This window comes from Malus sylvestris, chromosome 9 (genome assembly GCF_916048215.2).
Source record: "Malus sylvestris chromosome 9, drMalSylv7.2, whole genome shotgun sequence".
NCBI lineage: Eukaryota > Viridiplantae > Streptophyta > Magnoliopsida > Rosales > Rosaceae > Malus > Malus sylvestris.
In genome coordinates, this window is record NC_062268.1 from 24,267,560 (window position 1) to 24,289,392 (window position 21,833).

At 36.9% G+C, this 21,833-nt stretch overlaps 2 protein-coding genes across 5 annotated transcripts; one reads left to right on the forward strand and one right to left on the reverse strand.

Moving 5' to 3' along the window:
• The first annotated feature begins 11,708 nt into the window (after nt 1–11,708).
• Nucleotides 11,709–14,495, forward strand: LOC126633896 (protein tesmin/TSO1-like CXC 2). The gene is made up of 6 exons (XM_050304427.1): nt 11,709–11,881; nt 12,887–12,957; nt 13,131–13,173; nt 13,755–13,938; nt 14,016–14,114; nt 14,251–14,495. Exons 1-6 carry the CDS (start codon nt 11,709–11,711, stop codon nt 14,434–14,436), a joined length of 756 nt encoding a protein of 251 aa, XP_050160384.1. The 3' UTR covers nt 14,437–14,495.
• A 933-nt stretch (nt 14,496–15,428) lies between these two features.
• On the reverse strand, nt 15,429–19,611 carry LOC126634240 (uncharacterized). 4 transcript variants are annotated; one of them, XM_050304748.1, is made up of 10 exons: nt 19,556–19,611; nt 18,573–18,673; nt 18,193–18,304; nt 17,120–17,156; nt 16,925–16,994; nt 16,654–16,758; nt 16,326–16,476; nt 16,159–16,241; nt 15,910–16,003; nt 15,429–15,805 (listed from the first exon to the last, which is right to left on the reverse strand). In XM_050304748.1, the coding sequence occupies exons 2-10, from the start codon at nt 18,601–18,603 to the stop codon at nt 15,718–15,720; spliced, it is 771 nt and encodes a 256-aa protein (XP_050160705.1). In that variant the 5' UTR covers nt 18,604–18,673; nt 19,556–19,611; the 3' UTR covers nt 15,429–15,717. The 4 variants fall into 4 exon arrangements, with proteins under 4 accessions (XP_050160705.1, XP_050160703.1, XP_050160704.1 ...); XM_050304746.1 differs by lacking the exon at nt 19,556–19,611 and adding an exon at nt 19,303–19,367; XM_050304747.1 differs by lacking the exon at nt 19,556–19,611 and adding an exon at nt 18,930–19,127.
• Nucleotides 19,612–21,833: the final 2,222 nt, after the last annotated feature.

The window sequence follows — 21,833 nt, forward strand, 5'->3', positions numbered from 1 at the left end:
TGAGATAGTAATTCTCAGTACATAGGCAGTGCCAATGATATGATATTAACTAGCACTCAAATTAACCCTCTTTTTATCAATTGTAGCAAGTATGTAAGTAGGGATCGTTCGAGGCCGGGGATTAGGAGGGATTGCTAAATCACTTGAAAACTGACTCAAATACGTAAAAACAAGTTTAAAACACTAAACTAGACTCAAAGAATGCAAAACTAAACTTTAAAACACCAAAACAAACCAAAAGACTCAAAACAGCAAATAAACACTCAAAACTGTCTTAAAAACACAATCTGGGCAGTTTTGAACACTAGACACAAACTTGGACGAAAATTGGTTTTAACTTGACCTAAGACACTTAAAAACACAAACTAAAGTGAATTCTAACTACTATGACTCAACAAAGTGAAGGGGGATTGATTTTGGACGAATTTAAAAACAAAACAAACTTTGTAAACTAGACAGATTTTGAAAACGAATTTGATTTAAATGAATGGATGGAAGGCTAGCTAAGGGGTTCATCTCCACACATGTTATACTTGCATTCAAAACGATTTCCAATTGCTTTTCAATAACCTATGAATTCTCAACGCCCCAAGTTAATTAGGTCCGCTTAAATTAACCTTCAGATTTTCCTAACGTTATTGAATTGGATGATTGCATACGACAACCCAAAGCATTCCCCACAAGTCCCCTACATGATTGCATAATAGAGATACAAGCAAGAATCATTAAGTTCTATGAAAACCATAAGCATTGACGAAGCACTTGTTACTATGATTGCATGAAACTTATGCCAAGAATTTACTTAACACGATTGTGATTAACAACCTTTACTACTTTTGAATATAAGTTTATAACGATTAGGTGAAATTCCCTTACATTCTAGCATCAAATTCATGCATGAAAATTAAGCGTGCACTCTCAACCAACATACACAAATCAGTTTTAATTCATATAGATAAGTAAATTGAATCCACGACTTATGAAACGCAATTGAAATTAATCAAATCATATAGCAAGCATAATCATGGTTTCGAATCCCCCCCTAGCCAAGGGGGGGTTTAGTTCCTCATAAGCATAAAACAAAGAGTAATAAGTTTAAACATTGAAATCAAAGGGAAGGAAACACCTAAAACTTCCAGCCACTTGAACTTGCACGGCATGAACTTCCAAGGCTCCTTCTCCTCTTCCTTGCTGCGGCAAAGGACTTTAGGGACAGGTTGGGACTTATATGTATGGGTGGATGAGTATGAACTAAGGTAGAAGTGTTTAGGAAGGGTGGGGGGTGCGGCAAGGTCAGATTGTATGGTGAATGGGAGTGAATTGGTGCGGCAAAGGGTTCTTGTGAATTTCTGGAGTGAATTGTGAATTGTGGTGAGTGGTGAATGTGAAGGGTGCGGCACCATGTATTTATAGGGTCCTAAAAGTCTAGCAAATCAGATTAGGACTTGGAGGATTAAATCCCATCAGGAAAGAGCTTAAAACAATCAGATTTTGGGTAGGAAAGGTCCTCCTAGGTGCGGCAGGAATGGATTAAAGGGATAAGGCTTCTAGATGGCCTTGCAAGGTAAGGAAATCAGGTTTCTAGAAGGCCTAGGGTGCGACACTAAGGGATAAGGATAAGGTTTAGGTGTCCTAAATGGATAAGGTGCCCTAAATGGATAAGGTGCCTTAAATGGATAAGGACTCCTCATTTCACTTGGAAACTTTGTACATTAGGATTAGGAAAGTTTGTCTTTGTCAATCCTTCTTCATCTTGGATTCCTTTTCCTTCTTGGACTTGGAAAACTTCTTTGTTGCTGAAACTTGATGCCATTTGGATTTAACTTTCCTACTTCAAGTAGGAAACCTTGTTTGAGTAGGGAACTTCATCTTCTAGGAATCCCAATTTCACTAGGAAACCTATTTCAACTAGGAATCCTAATTCAGCTAGGATTCCATCTTCAATTAGGGACTTTCCTACTTCAACTAGGAAACCTTGTTCAAGTAGGAAACATCATCTTCAAATCTTCAATTTCGTCCATCCTCATGGCTCCAAGCATATGATCTTCATTCCAAGCTCAAATTTGCTCCAACAGGCTCCAAAATGCACCATTTTGCATACTTTGCCCTTAAAACCTGAAAACACATACAACTAGCTTAAAAGACTACTTTAACTAAGGAAAAACAACGTAAATGCACAAGAACAAACTAACTAAGGCGCATAAATATGCTCCTATCAGCCAACCAGTAAAATTATGAGATATGAGATAATAATTCTCACTAGGCAATGCCAACCAATATTAAGTATTATTACTAACAGAAAAAATTATCAATGAGGGCGATTGTACCACAATAATTTAGTGTAAGATGAGCGATGATACCGCACCACTCAAGTTAGTAGTAGAATTAGAATACATAAATCTTATGTTAGTAGTCAGGAGTTACATCAAATAAGAAAAAAAAATACAAGTGATTAGTAACATGAGGATTAGGAGAACAAATTGAATCCTTGATTAATTGAATTATTGAATAATTTATATGATTATTGATATTGATTGATTGAACTAAATTTTTGTTTATTGAATAATTTATAGGATTATTAGTATTGATTAATTGAATTGTTGGTTTAATTAGTTATTAGTCATATAGTATAGCGTACTCTAGGAATAAAAATCTAAGGCTTTTTTTGTCCATTAGACACTTACATAATGGAACAATACAATAAGAAATAGTGTTAAATCTTCCTTCAAATATTCTAGGTAGTCCTCCTTTGAATATTATGGGTAGTTCTTCAAGTTTTCCGCATAAAGTGATGCCACTGAATTGGATGAAATATTGGCTAATCTTCTTGCAGACCCTGGACATAGACGCCGAATGCTTGATTATCCACCTAATTATCATGAAACAATTCGTAAACACTATCTCCAAAATGATTATTGTCAATTTAAGGACCACATCATGCCAAGAAAAGCTAGCAACAATCGATGTTTTGTCACCCGTTGGTTTGATAATTTTGAGTGGTTGAAATATATTATAGTAAAAGATGCCGCATTTTGTCGTTATTGCTACATTTTTAAGTGTAATTTTGATAAAGTGATGTCTTAACAAGAAATGGTTTATAAATTGGAAGAAAGGACCCAAAAATTTTCTAGATCATGAAGGAGGTGTTGGAAGTCTTCATAATAAAGTTTTACAATAAGCTAGAGATATTTGATGATGTAAAAGCAACATATTGAAATATTTATGCTTAAGCAAACTGATGAAGCTCGCATTAACTATCACACTTTATTGAGTGGCGCACTTGATTGCACAAGATGGCTGTTGCAATAAGGTATGCATTTTCATGGTCATGATGAATCATTGAAATCAAGCAATATGGGTAATTATTTGGAGCTTATGCAATTTTTTGCCGATCACAATGATAAAGTTACGAATGTTGTGTTTGAACTTTGAGAATGCTCAAAAAAAATCTCAAGTATACTTCTTCCGATATTCAAAAAGATCTTGTCCATGTTTGTGCCATGGAAACTATTGATGCAATCATTAAAGATATGGAAGGTACATTTTTTCTCTGTTGGTTGATGGATCATGTGATGTTTAACTAAAGATAGTAGTGGTATTGCATTATGTGAACAAAAGAAGTAATTGAAAGGTTTTTGGGTGTTCAACATGTCTCATTTACAACTAGTAGCTCACTTGAAAAGGCCATTGAGAGATTGTTTGCTACAACAAATTTAAGTATGTCCAAGTTATGGAGACAAGGCTATGATGGAGCTAGTAATATGAGAGGTGAGCTAAATGGTCTTAAAACAAATATTTTGAACAAATATCCTCAAGCATTTTATGTTCATTGTTTTGCATACCAACTTCAATTAGCTCTTGTAGCCGTTGCAAAGGGAAACAAAGATGTTACCACTTTTTTCAACAATGCTAGTAGTTTGGTCAATATTATTAGATCATTGTGCAAGCATCGTGATGCATTTAGAGAGAAACGAAAATAACAAAGTAAGAAACCTCTTGATAATGGTGATCTTGAAATGGGGAAAGGGTTAAATCAAGAAAGTAATCTCATGCGTCCTTGTGATACATGCTGGAACTCACATTATGGTACTATAATTAGTATTATTGTGATGTTTGAAACCATGGTGGAGGTGCTCGAGTGAATTAAAAGTGATGGTAACCAAGATAATTTAGGCAAATGATATAGGTTATTCAAAGACATACAAACTTTTGATTTTGTATTTCACTTTTTTTTTTATGAGACTTATATTGGGAATTACAAATGATTTATCATAAGCATTACAAAAGAAAGATCAAGGTATTGTGAATGCGATGACGTTAATGAAAGTATGCAAGCAAAACTACAATTCTTGAGAGATGATGATTTTGGGGACTTGATTCATGATGTGCAAAATTTTTGTGAGCAAAATGATATTATCGTTCCTAACATGTAGGATTTGCATTTCGTACCCAGAAAATCAAGGCTTAAAACTCCAAGACTCACAAACTTCCATTACTATCGTGTTAACCTCTATTATCAAGTCTTAGATATGCAACTAAAGGAATTGAAATATCGCTTTAATGAAACACCAAGTTGCTTCGTTGTATGGCATGTTCGGTATGAAGATGCATAGTGAATTTTCATCATTGACTAACAAAAAATTGTTCATTTAGCCTAATTTTATCCTCAAGATTTTGATCGTATAGACCTCATGAATCTTTCAATTCAACTTGAGAATTACATTCATGATATGAAGATGCATAGTGAATTTTCATCATTGAAAGGAATTAGTGATCTTGCAAAGGAATTAGTGAAGACCAGAAGGTGTGCAAGCTATAAGTTAGTGTATAAGCTTCTTACATTGATTTTGGTGTTACCAATCACAACCGTTTCGGTGGAGAAAGCTTTTTCTGATATGAAGATTGTGAAAACACCATTGCATAACAAAATGGGAGATCAATGGTTGACTGATAGCACGATTGTTTATATTAAGAGAGATGTATTTACTTTTATTGGTAATAAACCTATTATGCAACGATTTCATGACATGAAACCTCGCCGACAATAATTGTAACTTATTTGTATTGATAAATTATGGACGACACTACTATATAAAATGATTTGGTTGTAACCATTTTTTTTTAACCTTGCACTCTTTTAAATTTGTCCCTCCCCCGACAATTTTTGACTTTGCCATTGAATATAACCTCTTTATATAAGGTTTTCTCCAGATGCAAATTATTATAGTGTATATTGCTATGACCATAAGGATCAATGAAGGCTATACAAGTAGAAAAATGAAAGCCTCACATAATTACCTTATAAGCCTAAAGAGCTACAAAGTCTTCTTTGAATAGTAAAAATTTTATTCACTCACGTGGGTCATCCACATTATAATACTTTATTTTAGGAAGCTACTATCAATTTGTTAGAAATTCATGGGTTAAGTGCCATAAGCATTATTTAGGCTTGCCCACTACGATGGGAATGAATCGAAAGATGATTTTTTAATTTAGTGCAACAAAAGCTTAATAGATGGAATGGGAAATCACTCTCTATGGTTGGAAAGTAAGTGCAACATATGGAAGTTATAAGGTCACTTTGATGTGTGATAGATTATGGTGGGTAAGAATCTAAAAGCAATTTCAACCAAGCTTTATTAGCGAAGCAGCGTTGGAGAATTTTGTCTCTCTCATCTTTCAAAACTTGTTTAGTAGCCCTTATAATGTTTATGCTCCTTGTTGTGAAATTATTAGAAAGGCAGGCCAAAGATCAACTTCCATCAGAGAGGTGGACCAAAAATCCATTTTCGACAACACCGATATTGTCCCCAACTTGTTAACTACCACCTGCACAGTCCGTCAAGTGTTGGGTTTTATTACAAAAGACCTCAGTATTAGTTAAAGTGAGATTTGGATATTTAAACTCTTCTTTTCTTAGAGATGATCTATGTGAGATATTTCAACACTTGCTTGTTGACAACTTCATGTCCACGCACAACAAAATAGTAAACAAATCAATACATAACGTTTAGTTGTGATTGTTGAGGAATTTTCGGTAGGCAAGTAAGGGAATCACAATGCAGGAAATTGACATCTTCATATTGAACAAGTACGGGAACAAGACACTAGTTTTTGAAGAGGAAACCTAAAGCGAAGATGTGGAGAAGATGTGTTAAAAAACAAGGTTGGATTGTATGAATGTGCCCTCTATATGTAGGGTGAGACTAGCCATGTTTTAGAAGAAGCAATCATGGAGGGATTTAGTTCACCTCGAAGAGGGTGCAACCGCAAATAACATGACATTAGAATAGTTATGAAAAACTTGTTGGATTATTAGTGCCCGTTTGTTTGGCTTCACTAAGTTTCGTTGTACTAGACTGGACTAACTCCTAGTGTGGTTCAGTGTTTGTTCTAAGCAGGGACTACTTTTAATGGTATTGCGAGGGACACGCCTTAACAAATACCCTTGTTAGGTGGTCTTAGTGAGATAGACCCCCGCCCATCCAAGAAAATATCCAGACTTAACCTGCTTTATTCCCTTACGTCTGCTTTGCTACTCTGCATCTGCTTCGTTTGACGACTCTGTCGTTGAATCGCTGACCCAACACATAACTCCCCCAACAGGTCCCAAATCACTATGCTCCAACTTTGAGAAGAGTCTAGGTCGGCCGGATATAGAGGTGGGAAGATGACATCGATTTGATTTTTGATACCGTATATGACAAAACCTAAATGACAAAATCGAAGTTATATTCTTAAAAAAGGCTCGACTTGCATCAAACATGCTTTTGGTCTACAATTTCAGCATCCAAAATGCTTAAATTGCCAAACCCAGATTACAAGAAGCTCTGAGAACCCAGATGACAAAAACCCAACCAAAACAAGATTTTAAGTCATTTGGAGCGATCCTGAAGATTGTGGAAAAATGCAGAGGATTTTTCTGAGAATGAATGAAAAGGAATGGACTATGATGATGAGAGAGAAAGTAGAGAGAGAGACATGGAGAGGGAGTTCGACGTGAAGACAAGTGCAAAAGGAGGAGAGCATTTAGGAGAGTGATAAAGAGAAGAGTCTAGAAAAAAGAAAAAAGAAAATAAAAGAAAAGTATAGAATTATTAAAATAAAAGAAAAGGATAGAACTATTTTTTATTATTTTACTATTCTAGTTCATAGTCTGACACTACACCAAACACTTCACTAAGTCAGTCCAGTTTATAACTTGAAGCTAGTCTAGTTCGAGATAGTTTGATGCAACGAACGCGCCCTTACTATCATATGCCTATGCAGCAGACAAAGATCAAGGAATTCATTGAAACCGAGTTCGTTTTCCTTATAGTTAATCATGAGAATATGAGGACATTAAGCTATTAGAAGGCTTGTGTTAGAAGATACATTACGAGACAAGAATTTAAAGCCTAAGGAGATCTTTAATGAATTTGGCTACAGTACTTGCAAGTATTTAGTGCAATTACCATCCGACAGTCAAATATAATCTTTAAATGTAATTACTATTAGATATTCAGAGAGAGGTTATCAACCCATCTCTCAAAATATCTAACATGGTATCTGAGTGGTGAGCAGGTTTAATTGTGGGTCATGTGGGTTTGTGTCGTGTTTATTGTAACACCATGTTTTCGCGCATAATGTCTGCTATGGGATTGGTTGCACATGTAGCCCACTATGTGGTGGTCCCACCATGAGGGGGCATGTTAAATATGAGTTTCACATTGGTGAATTAAGAAAATACAATATATAAGTATATGGATCAACTCTTAATAATAGCGAGACTTTTGTGATAAAACTCTACACTAACAATAGGTGGTTAAGTGTTAAGTTGTGACAATATCGATGTGCTTAAGAAGTGGTCTAGTGGCTCGTCTTTCACAATTATAGTAGGGCCCATCGACCAATTCAATATGGGCCCAAAATTTTATGATGATAACTCTTTATGAGCCCAATAGGGCCCAATAACCAAACCCAATACACAAATGAAAAACACGTGGATGAGTGAGAAAAGTGAGGGACAACGACCGAGAGCAAACTAGAGGTATCGGAGTAGCGTACCCGCTTGATTAGTAGTTCAAAAGTAATCATCGTTATGATGTTGCGACTACTCTGTTGCTGTTACTTCTTCTTCTTCTTCTAGTTTCGTCACTTTCCCGAGAAAATCTCAATTGAAATTTTTTTTTTTGAAATGTTTACAGGGATGATACAGTTGAAGCAGGTTTAGATGTTTACAAAGAATGTAACATGACTTTAGTTCAAAGTCCTCATTTCGAGGATGTCCTGTGCAGCCCTTCTAACTATGTTGATGAATTTCTGGCTGACCCTGTGGAGGCAGGATGTGCAAATTTTACTAATTTGCATTCGCAACACACTGATGAAGCTCCTTGGGTGTCGCACAATGGTTTTATTTCTTGCAAAGAATCCAACACGGAAGTTCATGATGTTACTTTTGGTAGTAGAGCAAATAAAGCCCTTATGTTATCAGATCAAGCTGAAGAGGATCGGCCTTTTTGTTCAATTGAAATGGGTGAAATTGCAATCAATCCAAGGGATGGTAAAGCTGAAAAAGAGTTATTGAGGGTTACATTTGAAAAAGCCAAGGAGTCTTGCACAAATATAGATCTAGTTTTCGGAGCACAAAATTGTGGAGAGACTGCAGCTAATGACAAGCCCCGATCTTGATATTCCCTGAAATACCAGGATAGGCACGTGCTGGCCGACACCCAACGATGACGAAATCCATTTATTGAGTGTAAATGCTGAAAACAAGGGATAGATAAGACTTATAAATATAAAAGAATAAGAAGCATGCATTTAAGTGGGTCCTACACCGAGAGGACTCGAAGATGCCTATGCGGAAGTGTTTGGACACAAGGATTGTATGCCTCGATTCTAAGTCCTGAAGGGGGTGCAAAACAAACATGAGTGCACCAAGTTGATATATATAATAAAACAGTTATTAACGCACTAACCCCCAGGTTTTCTGAAAAAACATATATCATGATAAACATAGGTTTTCTGAAACCTAGCATGCCATTCAATATCTCAAATCATAACTTGTATATATAATAATCACTAGTGAATTGTCTGATAACCCCTAGGCCCCATGCCGGCTCGGGTCTTTGAGCAGACAGTCAGAGAAAATTTACGCTCAAGCCCCATGCCGGCTCCCCGTCGCTATGCTAAATAGCCAGAGGAAACACACTCCAGGCCCTATCCCTACGTCCCATAGCGGAAATGACCACTAGGTAAGTACAAAACCATTGAACATATATATATATATATATTGAAAGGCAACTTCATAGTATAAAGTCATCCATCATCTATACTATAAAGAGATGTTTGAAACATGTTCTAAATATCATATTGTCATCCATCAGATATTCTATAAGAACACGGATTATAAGAAAAATAGTAATAATTCAAAATGGCCTCAGTAAGCATGTTATCTCACAAAACGTTTCATAAAACGTAATCATCAAATCATGCTTTTCATGTATGCATTTCTATTATTAAAACATGCATTTTTAGAAGGGGTCCACTCACAGATACTTTGCCGCCGAAGAGTCACACAACTAGCAAAGACAGAAACTCCATAATAATTGCCCCTAAGCACATAAAGGGTACATTTAGTCAAACTCTACTCAAACGACTTAATTTGGGAAAACGAATGTCGGAAACGGGTTTAGGACGTCGAAATTAGCTTAGGAGGGGTTCTAGACGAAATCAGAAAAGTCAACCCGAAAGTCAAAGTCAACGGTCAACGTTGATCGGGTCAAAGGTTAGACTGGTCAACGGTCAATGGGTCCGGGTCAGTCAACGGGTCTGGGATTAGGGTTGGATCCGGGTTGGGCCTAGGGTTAGTGGACCGAGTCCATGGCCCCAAGGCCTCAGGTCCAAATAGGGTTAAAGGGTTAAGGGCTTAAAGGCCCAACCAGTTCTTTTGGGTTTTTATAGAACTAAATAAATAAATATTAATAGATTAAAGGATTTGGGCCCGAGTTCTAAAAAGCTTGGGTTAGCAAAGAGGGCCGGCGCTCAAGGCCCAAAGGCCTGGTTGTTTGACTTCACCGCAGAAGAAGGCAGGATTTCGGTCGGAATTCTAAACAAACTTTAAACGTTAATAACTTTATCAATATTCAACGAAATCGAGTGATTCAAAAATGAAAATCATAGTTCTCGATGAGACGAAAAGAAAGGTACCTCGTACGACGTCTAACTCGTTGTAGTTTGACCGAAAAAATGCCTCGAAAGTCACTGAGGTCACCGAAAACTGGGTAAGATTCAAATGGATATAACTTCTTCAATACTCCATGAAATTGGGTGAAACAAAAAGGAAAGTTGTAGTACTCAGCGAGAGGAAGAGATTGATACCTTGCACGTCAGCCAACTTGTCGTGGTTTTGCAGGAAATTTCCTCGAAAGAGGTGGTGCTCACCGAAAAACTGGGGAAGTTTTCCCCCGTGAGGTTCCTACGTCCAAACATCGATAAAAATTCTTAAAACCACTTCCAAACATACAGTAAGACATGATCTACAACTATTGGATGAGGCTCAAGGCTTACCTTTGCCGGAGGAGGAGGAAACTCACTGGAGAACTTCGGTGAACAGTGTAGGCAGAGAGAAAGGGAGGGGTTCGGGGTGTTCTCATTTGATTCTAAGCTCACTAGGGTGCTAATGGAGATGTTGATGTTGTTGTGGTGTTGTTTGTTGGTAAGAAAAGCCCTCGGAGGGGCTGAGATAGAGAGAGCCGAGAAAGAGTGATAAGGGAGAGTGAGGCAAAAGAGAGAAAGATGAAGACTTTTCAAAAGAAAGAAGAAAAAAATAAAAGAAAGGGAAAGGGAACCGGGGGACAAAACAGGGGGTGGGCCCCTTGGGCACACCATTTAAGACCCAAAAACCATTTTTAAAAGGAAAATATCCTCAAACTTGGTGAAAATACAAAAATACCCTTTTTGTTCCATAAATCCCGAGATGGATTGTTACAGCTAAGGTGAATGTAAGGACTTAGGGTGCGTTTGTTGTACGGACTGTCTCGGACTGGACTAGCTGCAGGGACTAAGCTGGACTGACTTAGACTAGACTAAGCTGGACTAGCTTAGTGAAGCGTTTGTTGCAGTGTCGGACTAAGAAGCAGGATAATGAAAACAATACTGTTCACCAGATTTGTGTTTGCTTAGACTAGCACTACATTTGTTTTATTTTAATAGTTCCAATTACATGTGCCCAACGCCCAAAATTTTTCCATTGTGTAATATCAGTTTTTTTTTTAATTCACTTTTAAATTATAAAAAAAAAATAACTATTATATTTATAAAAATATCTTCTTCATTAGTTATTTTTTAATATCTTCTGCAGCTTGCCCTACTCTTTTCTGGAAAGAGCTTCCTTTCTTCTCCTCACGACAACTTCCCCTTTCCTCTTTCTCACAACTTTGCAGACGACACACCTCTCCCTCTTCACTTTTTCTCACATCTTCATTTCCTCTTTCTCCCTCTTAGTGCAGAGGTATCGATGCTCATCCCACTCGTCGTCGACAAAAACTCCCCTTCTCACAGCTAAGCAAAACGAACAAATCACAAAATCAACAGATCCCATGGCGCGACTTGGATTTTGGTGGTACTGGAACAACTAATGTGCAGCTGATGGAACGATAGAAGCACAACGATTTTGTAAATTTGTTTTTATTTTTTGTTTCGAATTCTTGGTTGGATTTTTGAAAATGGGTTTGAAATTCTGGATTGTTTCGAATTTTGGGTCAAATTCTGGGTTTCAGATTGCGCTATCTGGTTTTGAAAATGGTTTAGCAAGTGAGGAAGAAGAAGATGGGACGGGCGAAGCGGGGAGAGACGAAGCGAAGCTCATTGGTCTTAGCAGTCCGCCCAAAATTGGGGGGTCTCGCTAAGACCCTTTAGCGAACCCGTTAATCCATGCGAGTCCCACTTTGTCCCATTAAAGTTAGTCCCTGCTAGAACCAAACACAGGCTTACACAAAAACTTAATCTAATCCAGTCTAGTGAAACCTAGAGAGGGCAAACAAACACACCCTTAGAGTATATTTTAAAGTTTAACATGAAATTATAAATTTAGTTCAACTCGAGCTTACTTGTTAATTTTTATTTACAAGTTGGTTTTTTCTCGATGTTAAGTTGCAGAGTGCAGGTTGTATATATGATGAACTAAATGTTAGTGGTCAGTCATATGAATATTCAAAAGCGAGGACAAAGTACTAAAAGGATCGGTTAAGGTACAATTGCGTATAATATATTTTTCTTCATAGTTGTCTCATGATTATATCTTCCAGTAAAGCTGTATTATGTTGATATTTTTTCTTAGGAAATTTTTCATGTCAAAAGTAGTGTTCCTCATTTGCAGCAGTTGCTAACAGATTACTCACACATGCCACTGAATATTTCTGCATTGGAATGTAGGAGGTTGCTCAAAATCAATGTGGTACTCGTAGGCATTTTCAATTCGAGGTTGCAAAAGCAAACAAGTTAACTATCCCAATAAACTCCAAGAATCCCGCTTTCATAACAGAGCCTCAGGTTGTCCACGTGCTATTCGCCTTGACCCTTCACAATTTCCTTCGTACCCCTATGAGTCTATCACATTAGCCCACATTAGTGTAAACTCTGCCGCTGTCGCTCCCATCCATTCTAATATTGGTTTACATTTGAATCTACGTCCATGACCTCAAATATTTTTTTCAAGCAAGAAATTGACGGGGTATCTGAACACACCAGAGCAGCATGGAAAAAGCAAGAACATAGCTATGAACTAACTCAAGTAGTGCCTTGATTTCACCTGTATGTGGGATATTTTATTCTCATGTGGCCAGTGGTCAGCATGAAAGTTAAGCTGTTACTGAACCTAGTTCTTTCAATTTTTATTCTACAGAAACTATGAAGCCTTTATGTGGTCTCGGCATCTGATGCTTGTTGATCAGGAGGCAGATCCTTGTGATGCAGGTGTGTCTCCTTCGCAGGACACTGACTCAATCAACGAGTTAAACCAACTGAGCCACAAAAGGAAAAGGCAAGTACAATATTATCAGAGTACTAGTCTTCATTTTTGTTTTCACATGGCTACATAATTTTGTGTTTGAACTGCATTGAGGAAGAAAGAGGCATACACGAGTGAGGCCTCAAACGTTGCAACTGTAGGAGGTCTAAGTGCTTGAAACTGTAAGCGAATAGGAAGTATGTGAATAGCGCTCATTTTGGTGTAATATGAATTGTTCTTTTAGAATTCAATTTTTTTTCAGACGTTTGTGTATAAAAAAAGAAAACTCCATGAAAACCATCTCAGTTGAGCTTATAAACAACAAATTTCCCATAGTAACTTGTTGACAAATAGGGAAATAGTGTTGTTGTTTCTACAGTGTTATAATTATATTTGAATGATAAGAAAGTGAAACAAAGAATGAAAGAAAAATGGTGATGAACACAAAAGGATTTCTGATACTTCTCTCTCAGCACACTCTACTCGTGCACTGTATAATGGTTAGTTATACAGCTGGGATCCTTTACACATCAAAGTGATCCCAGCCCCTCTTCTAGCTATATTCTAGGATTCTTACACATAGCAATGTCAGCCTTACATCATGAGCCTTACACTTGGTATTTTTAACTCAGGTGAATACACCTTTAAATAACAAAGCTTATTCTTTCTAATTCTAATCAACTCAGAGCTTACAATTCAACAAATACAAGTCAACGATTGTTTATTCTAGCAGTTCGTCTCAGCGTGTTCTCATCATTGGCAGTTATTGTGAGTGCTTTTCAGCTGGAGTTTATTGTCTGGATTCTTATGCATGTCAAAACTGCTATAACAAGCCTGAGTTTGAGCACACAGTTTTTGAGATTCATCATCACATTGAATCTCGTAATCCACTTGCATTTACTTCAAAAGTTGTTGACAATGCCATTGATTCTTCGGCCAACTCTACAGTAATCCATGTCATACTATGGGTTGTTCTTTTGTGTTGTTCATTTGGAAGAATTATGAGCATGAGAACTGTCCACAGGAAGACCAGAACTTGATGACCACATCCTCAGCCAGGCACAAGAGAGGTTGCAATTGCAAGAAGTCAAAGTGTCTCGAAAAATACTGTGAACGGTACCAGGTTTATATGTACATTTTTACCTTTCACTTCAGTGTATCTCCTGCTTCTGAAACATGGTGTTTCTCCGAGTTCATTGAACTAGATTTGGACAAGGAACTTGATTTATCATTTTTTTTCTCCTTTGTTGTTCCGGAAGGCTAAAGTTGGCTGTTTTGGAGGATGTCGATGCGAGGATTGCCAAAATACCTTTGGCACTATGGCAGGTCAGATTTTGTTTGATATGATACACCTCACTTTTTTGGTCTTCACTCGTTCTTTTTTGTATACGAGTGTACGACTATCGTGTTTCAGCAGCAAAGACAATGAAACAATAGAGATTTAAGATGGTTTTGTTCTGTTATCCTACAATTGCAGAGTCAGTATATAACGGAGCTAAAAGGTGGGAACCCCACCCTACTGCGAAGCTGGCTGCGAGCATCAATCAAACTCTCCGACATTTGAAGTACTTTCTGATATAAGCAAATCTTACACCATTGATAAATCCTACCTCACGTCCAGCGATTTCTTCAGCTTCATCAAGTAGAAGAAACTCTGGGAAAATTCCACAAGCGCAACTGCCATCAAGTAAGCATCCATCAGATACTGGACGCTTGAACTGGGGCTGTTCACCCGTCATTGCCACCCAGTAGTTACCTGAAGGTAACGTTCCCTGTGTACTGAGTTCTGCTGGTGCACATCATGACATGATGGATGATGATACACCTGAGATACTTGGGGAAACTTCTTACCCTTCCAAGGTTGTAATGGTTAGCTCACCAAACAAGAAACGTGTCTCACTTCCACAATCCCCGATCCAGGTTAAGGTCGAGCTCTCCTACAGGCTTGAGAAGTGGCCGCAAATTCATTTTGCACGCTGTGCCTTTTTTCCCTCCTCTTACCCCGTACCACACTTCTAAAGAAGGCACTAGTGAAATTGGGAATGATGATGGAGCTACCAACAAGAACAATTGGTACGAGGCACGATTCGGATGTTTTTCAGAGCTGATTATGGACAATCTGCTTACAGCTTACAGCATTGAGCAGGATAACTGGACAAAGCTACTGATCGGCTTCCAACTTCCGCAAATTCATCCAAAGACTACCTCTGTATTGCCAGAAGTTCGGTAAGCCTTGTTCTAAAAGGCAGTGCTATTTCTTGATGCCATTGCAAAGCTCGGTCATATCGTTGTATCAAAAAACAAGCAGTCATTACTTGAGTGCAAACTTGCAATTACTCTGTTGGTGCAATCTGCTTTCACTCTTATGATGAACTTGCATGCTCCTCTTGCAATATCGTTCTATCAAAATACAAAAAATAAAAGTACAAACTCGTAAAATAATATAATAATAATAATAATACATTAATGAATACCAAAACAAAGTACATCCAAAATTCAGTCCCTACTCACTACTGCCTACAAGTGGTATACGAATATCACACCCAAAACTTTATTTGTAGGGAAGAACAGAACACAAATGGGAATTAGAAAGGTCAATCTAGCTGCTGTACTCATATACTCCATGCCCCATTTTTTATAACGCCTACTTGTACATGTGCGTTTCTCATTCATTATTGTTAGATACATACTACTTCCTCATTAGCTCCAGGCGGAAACTGTCAGATTTATGAGCGATACCCGTCAAGCCCCAGCCGTGCAGAAAGCCAACTGGAGACCTCATTCATCTCTTTAGGGATAGTGTAGTGGCCGAGCCTGAAATGTTAAACGAAATACTCAGAAAATCTGCTTAAACCTCATAAGGGTTTGAACAAGATATGTTATTTGAGTATGTTTTTCTTATGGAAATGAATCTTTACCCTTCAAATGGTTTGAACGAAAGGTATCGGAATCCTGCTGAAGTCAAGCACTGGACTGATTTCTCTCCATATTTGTAGGCTACTTCACCATCACCTACAAAAAATGTGTGATCAGTTTCGCATACTGATTGTCGATCATCTACAATGCAGCATACTGGCTTCTGGTGTGTGACATATATCAAGTGACTAGAAACTGTTCAAATAAATGCAAACTGCAGTATTGGCAAAAAAAGTTCTATGGAGACATACTGGTTCCATGGCATTGCAAAATGGGTAATGATGCGGCACGCCTCAAAGCCTCGTGTGAACCTTCTATTTTGTTCCATAAGCTCCTGCACAAAGTTGCAAACCTTTTAATTGTCGGACATGGAAGTCTTTTGATATTGATACTCGGATCAACGGGTACAAAGTCATACCTTGCTCCTGGAAGCCAGCCACTTAGTCCAACAACTGCCCTCAGATTGAGAGGGTATGGGTTGCCATTTCCGTACCTACCCGCAGCATAACAAGTTGCAGAGTAAAGGGCCATTGCAGCACCCATGCTAAAGCCTCCAATACCGACTTTAACTGCCATAAGAAAACGTGATAAACATTTCAAACATTCAGAAATGAAAACAACCTGCATAAACTCGGAAAAATTTCTTGAAAACTTGTGCACGTTTTAACGATGATGATTTGTAAGAAACGGAGGAAAAAGAATCCCAGGAAGTTAATAATTTTAAAGTAGTTTAGAACTGAACGCACCATCAGCTGGCTCAGTTGACAACAAGTTCGCAATATGCGCTGCTGAAGCATCTAAATTCTCCCAATCATCTGGACCATCATCTGAAAGCTCTCCCATTTCAAACCCTGAAAAAGAATCGAATAATTCAGAAGATTATTATCAATATCAAAGCACCACCAGATACTGGATTTCATCTGAAGAAATTTAGTTTTTCTTTTCTTTGGTTATGACTCATGAGAGTATGAAGTGCAAAGCAAACTACTTCTTCATCTAACCGAAATATAATCTTACATGCAGTGCAAGGAAATCCACCTAGTACAGCCACAGGACGGGTAGGAGCAGTTGGGCAGATCCACTTAATCTGTTTCATATATTACCAAAGGTAATTAACGCACAGGTTGAACAAAGTAGAGAGATATAAGCATGTGCGAACAGAAATACAAATTCTTAAGCTTACAAAATAGTTGGAGAGACATATATGCTTACATTTGGAAGTGGTAGAGATTCCAACATTTGAGATGTGCTACAGAGAGAAGGAGCATAACATGAGACATATAACTCTTACATTATTCAACACGCAGAAACTTCAACGGCTAAAATAAATTGAAACAGCAGGTGAAGCCTGTGCAGCTCTTTTGAACATGACAGCATACTAGTTGAGAAAGCATCAACACAAGCAATGAAAGCACAAGTGCGGTAAAAAGTCCAGAATTGTATCGAGGATAAAAGGAACGGAACCAGTTCATGTGTTGATCAAGTAAGAATAATCAATACTTAGAAAGCATATCAGTAAACAAATTAAGTGTATTTCTGGTTACCCACTTGGAGAACAAAGTAAACTAGCGGCCCCCCAGTAATGACTTTGGCATATACTATTTCCAAATCAAGGTTTCCCAAATTAAGTTTGCCATGGATCAGATTAGAAGTGAAAGGGACATTTATCATATCATATAATCTCACGGTGCTACTGCTCTCTTAATCGAATTTATTCGATTGAGAACCTCACTGAAAAGATGCTGAAAAGATGTATAATGGAGCCCTCCTTTTTCAAGTTATAGAGTATGTACAGGTGTTGACATTTCCTGAAACACGATTCCTTTTTCTCATATACGAAAAAACCAAAAAGTTCATCCTTCCATTAAAGGACGTGTACTTCATACAAAAGGGAAGGAATGAAGAAATATATTGACCGGTGATGATAAATCAGGTTATAAACACCAAATATAGAAAAAAACCTGTCTTATGATAAAGTTAATAGGAAATGGAGAAGGATGTAGTTTGGCGGTGTAATGGAAAAGCACACTTGATACTCAAATTCGATTATGAACTTAACTATTTAACTGAGGATTACTACTGTAAACAGCTGAGTAGGAAACTTATATGGTATTCATGTTGTCTGCTCTATGCGCCACAACATTAGTTGGAAGAACTTCTCTATGTGCCACAACATTGGATAGAGTATCTTCAAGAGAAGGCCTATCAGATACAGAACCGCAACAACGTACGGTATATCACTCACAAACAGAGCAAAGGAATAGAAAGGGACAGAGAAACAGTACCTTGAGCCGTTATCTCCAAGTCCATGCAGCCAGACCATTGTTGCTTGATGCTTTCCTTTGGGCCTCACCACATGTGTCCTACCAAACTCAATTCTCTTAGCAGTTCTGCTACCTGAAATTTTTGTCAACAAAAAGTGGCTACTCAGCAACTATACAGGTTTATGCTGCCACAATTCTCTTTTTTCAAGGATATGGACCAAGAAAATCACCGTTCATTGCACTAGTAGAAATTAATAATAAGAACACAAAACTTAAGACAGCAAAAACTGGAAATTGAGTTACCTAACAATTGAATGAAATATAGTAAAGATATATAGACTTGAACAAATTTAGACAATGAAAGGTGCTAATGCTATACATATGATGGGCAGGAAACCAACCAGAAGACATGTTAGAATGCGTATAGCTCATCTTTGTGTGTTTTTCGGGTAAGCTGCTGCGCTAAACAGGCCGCTCTATTGCAACAAGCTAGGAGAAGGCACTGCAATGTAGAAAACCCAGAATGAGAGTGTATTTATAGGCAAATGGGGTTGGGGGCAAGAGTGAGAAAAATGGAATAAAACATGTGTTAATATGCATCATTTGTCACTATTAAGATCAGTGTGCAATGCATACCAGCTACGCCAAAAACCGCCTAGAAACTCAAAAGGAGAGAAAGCACAGCAAAGCAAAGCATCAATGAAAAGGAGAGCTAAAGAAAGGGACAAAAGTAGGAAGAGAGCAGAGAGAATCCATGCCAGAGTTGAGCACATTCATCCATTCATTAGAGAGAGAGAGCTCTTGCAACATAGACAGACAGACACAGACAACATCTAGAGAGAGAGAGAGGAATCTATGCTTGTGGGTAGCGGCCAGAAATAAAGCAAAAATCAAACAGCAACACCAAAAACTGAAAAGAATATTGCTGAAAACAAGAAAGAATAACCCTAGTTTGTGAAAGAAAAATATCTTTTTTTTTTTCCAATCATTAGTTAATGAATTTTTCTTGATTGATGGATACACCTTAACCACTATTAAAGTTTTTCAAGTATTACAATTTCTTTTTTCTGGTTTACATTCTAGTGCTCATTTTCTAAACATGATATTAACAAGTGAAAAGAAGCAGGAAACCGTAAGAACGAAGAACTGGCTTCCATCCAGCCTCCAGCTTTCTCTATCTATCACTTGTACCCTTTTTCTTCTTATAAATCTTAATGAATTTCTGATTGTATATACAATATTGCTACCAAGACATACATACATATATATATATATATATATATGTGTGTCTGTGTGTTTGTGTGTGTGTATATATATATATATAATAAACAATAATACTATAATAACTTATATTTCCAAAAAGATTTGTGCATAAATCACCAACCTGGATTTGTTATATGAAGAGACAAGGGGAAAAGTATGGGAACTTTTTTCTCTCCTTCCATCACCTTTTGCCAAATGCCAACTTTCTTACTTTCCATACCGAACCCCCACCTTTAAAAGTTTTATCTGTTCACATTCATTACAGACGCCAACCAAAATCACTAGAATATTTTTAGCGGTGACATGACGTTTCTTTTTCATAATTTTATTATCTTTTTCATAATTTTAATATCAAACGATATTACTATTAAGCTAACTCTTAAATGACAAGTAATCGTAAATAACAATTTGATATCAATTTATTATCCATTTTTCTTAGTATAAATATATCATTTGTAAAAAAAACAGAAAAAAAAAAGTGGATATGAAAGATGCAACGAGTTAAAAGAGAAAAACTTTATCTAACATGGCAACCACTACTTACGTCCCATGATGTTTTTAATCTACATATTATAATATGAGTGAACATAATAATGTCATAGACTTAAAAGCAGTGTTAATTAATAACACACATGTTTATGTGTGGATTAATTTGTAATACCAGATTGAAGTGGAGAAAACTTACTCGTCCCAAAAAAGTAGTGTTAATTAAAAATGAATAATCACATACATCATTTCTGAAGTCGATCTAAGCATCTCTAAGGGACTGGTTAAACTCACATTATATTGCTTTAGCTATTCTAACCTAAAACCACTAAAACTTTAGAGACTAGTTATGTTTCATCTTAAAACAGCTATGCGAATGGTTGCCAACCATATTTAGCTTATGAGGAGAGTGAAATTGGAAAAAATTTAAACTTCTTTTTTTGTCAAATTGCACACATTGCATGTGACTCATCATAGTCGGATGAGTCATCAAGAGTAACACATGTCAACATCTGAGACATCCACCAAACAAATCAAATCAAGTAAAAAAAAAACTGCAAATTAATCCTAATTGATCAAATCCCTCAACTATGGTTTTAATCCCTCAATTATGCTACCCAGTGCTACGGTCTAGTGGTATTCATCTTCACTTGTACGTGAGAGGTCTTAGGTTCGATTTTCGCCAAATGCGCATTTGAACCACATTACTGCTAGCCCATTGTGAGGCTAAGCACACCCCCTCCCCCTCCCTTAATGTAGATAATATCGCTTGTTCAAAAAAAAAAATCCCTCAATTATGGTTTAATACTTAAACTACTTATTCTGAATTAATTAATGACTAAATTAAATCAATTAGTCTAATTAAATTAAATCAAATACAGAAAGGGAAGAATTAACTCTAATTTGGTCAAATTCTATCACTTAGGGTTTAATTTTCTAAATTAAAGATCTGACTTAATTAAGTGCTAAATTAAATAATTAGCTCAAACTAAATCAAATCAGAAAGTCAACCCCACAAATCGCTCGCTTATAAATACTAGACTCATTTTCAAGAAAGATGACTTTAGAGAAACAAAGTAAGTCCAAACCATTGGAGAAAACCAAAAAGCTCAATGGCCAAAGTAAATACCAAACTCATCAAACTTGTGGAGAATCAACAAGCACAACAAATACACATCAATTATCCACACCAAAGCCGAAGACCACCACGCGAAACTGCTTATGGTCTCGTTTTGTTCCAGATCAAACCTTGATGGCCCCTTGAAGAAATCTCGTTCCGATTCAAGATCAAGTGCTGTGCTTTTGAAAATGCCCTAGATTAACCCAAAAAAATGTTATCACATCGTCCTTTATTTCCTTTGGCAACAAGCAAGTTAACGCCAGAAGTTTTAATTATGATTAATTCATATTCCGATCCTACTTTAACCTCAAATGCTGTTATCCATACACGTGCAAGTTTAACTCTTTGTTTTGTTCCAAATTATTTTGTAGTTGGTCACTCAGAAAGTGGCACAGGAATAAATCCTGGTTTGATTGTGATAAATTTGATAACAAGAACCGCCAATTACTTACTAAGAGGCTCCATAGAGAATTAGATTAGGGTCCAAAGCACATTATGCACCACTAAGATGCAGCATCCATGCAACATGGTGATGTGCAAGAAGGTTTCCATTAACTTTCTCTGCTTTACTTTTTATTTGTTTTTTCTTTCTTTACCCTTGTGAAAATTTTATGCAAATTTGATAACTAGAACATTTTTTGTTCTGCACAGATTAATGTATACGAGACAATTCACATAGCAAGAAAAATCACAATTAAAAAAAACTTCAGTGTTAATTGTTTATGAATGCATGCAATTATAGATTTTCTAATAAAAACTTCCCACTCATTAATTTTTTTTATCAACCAACAAT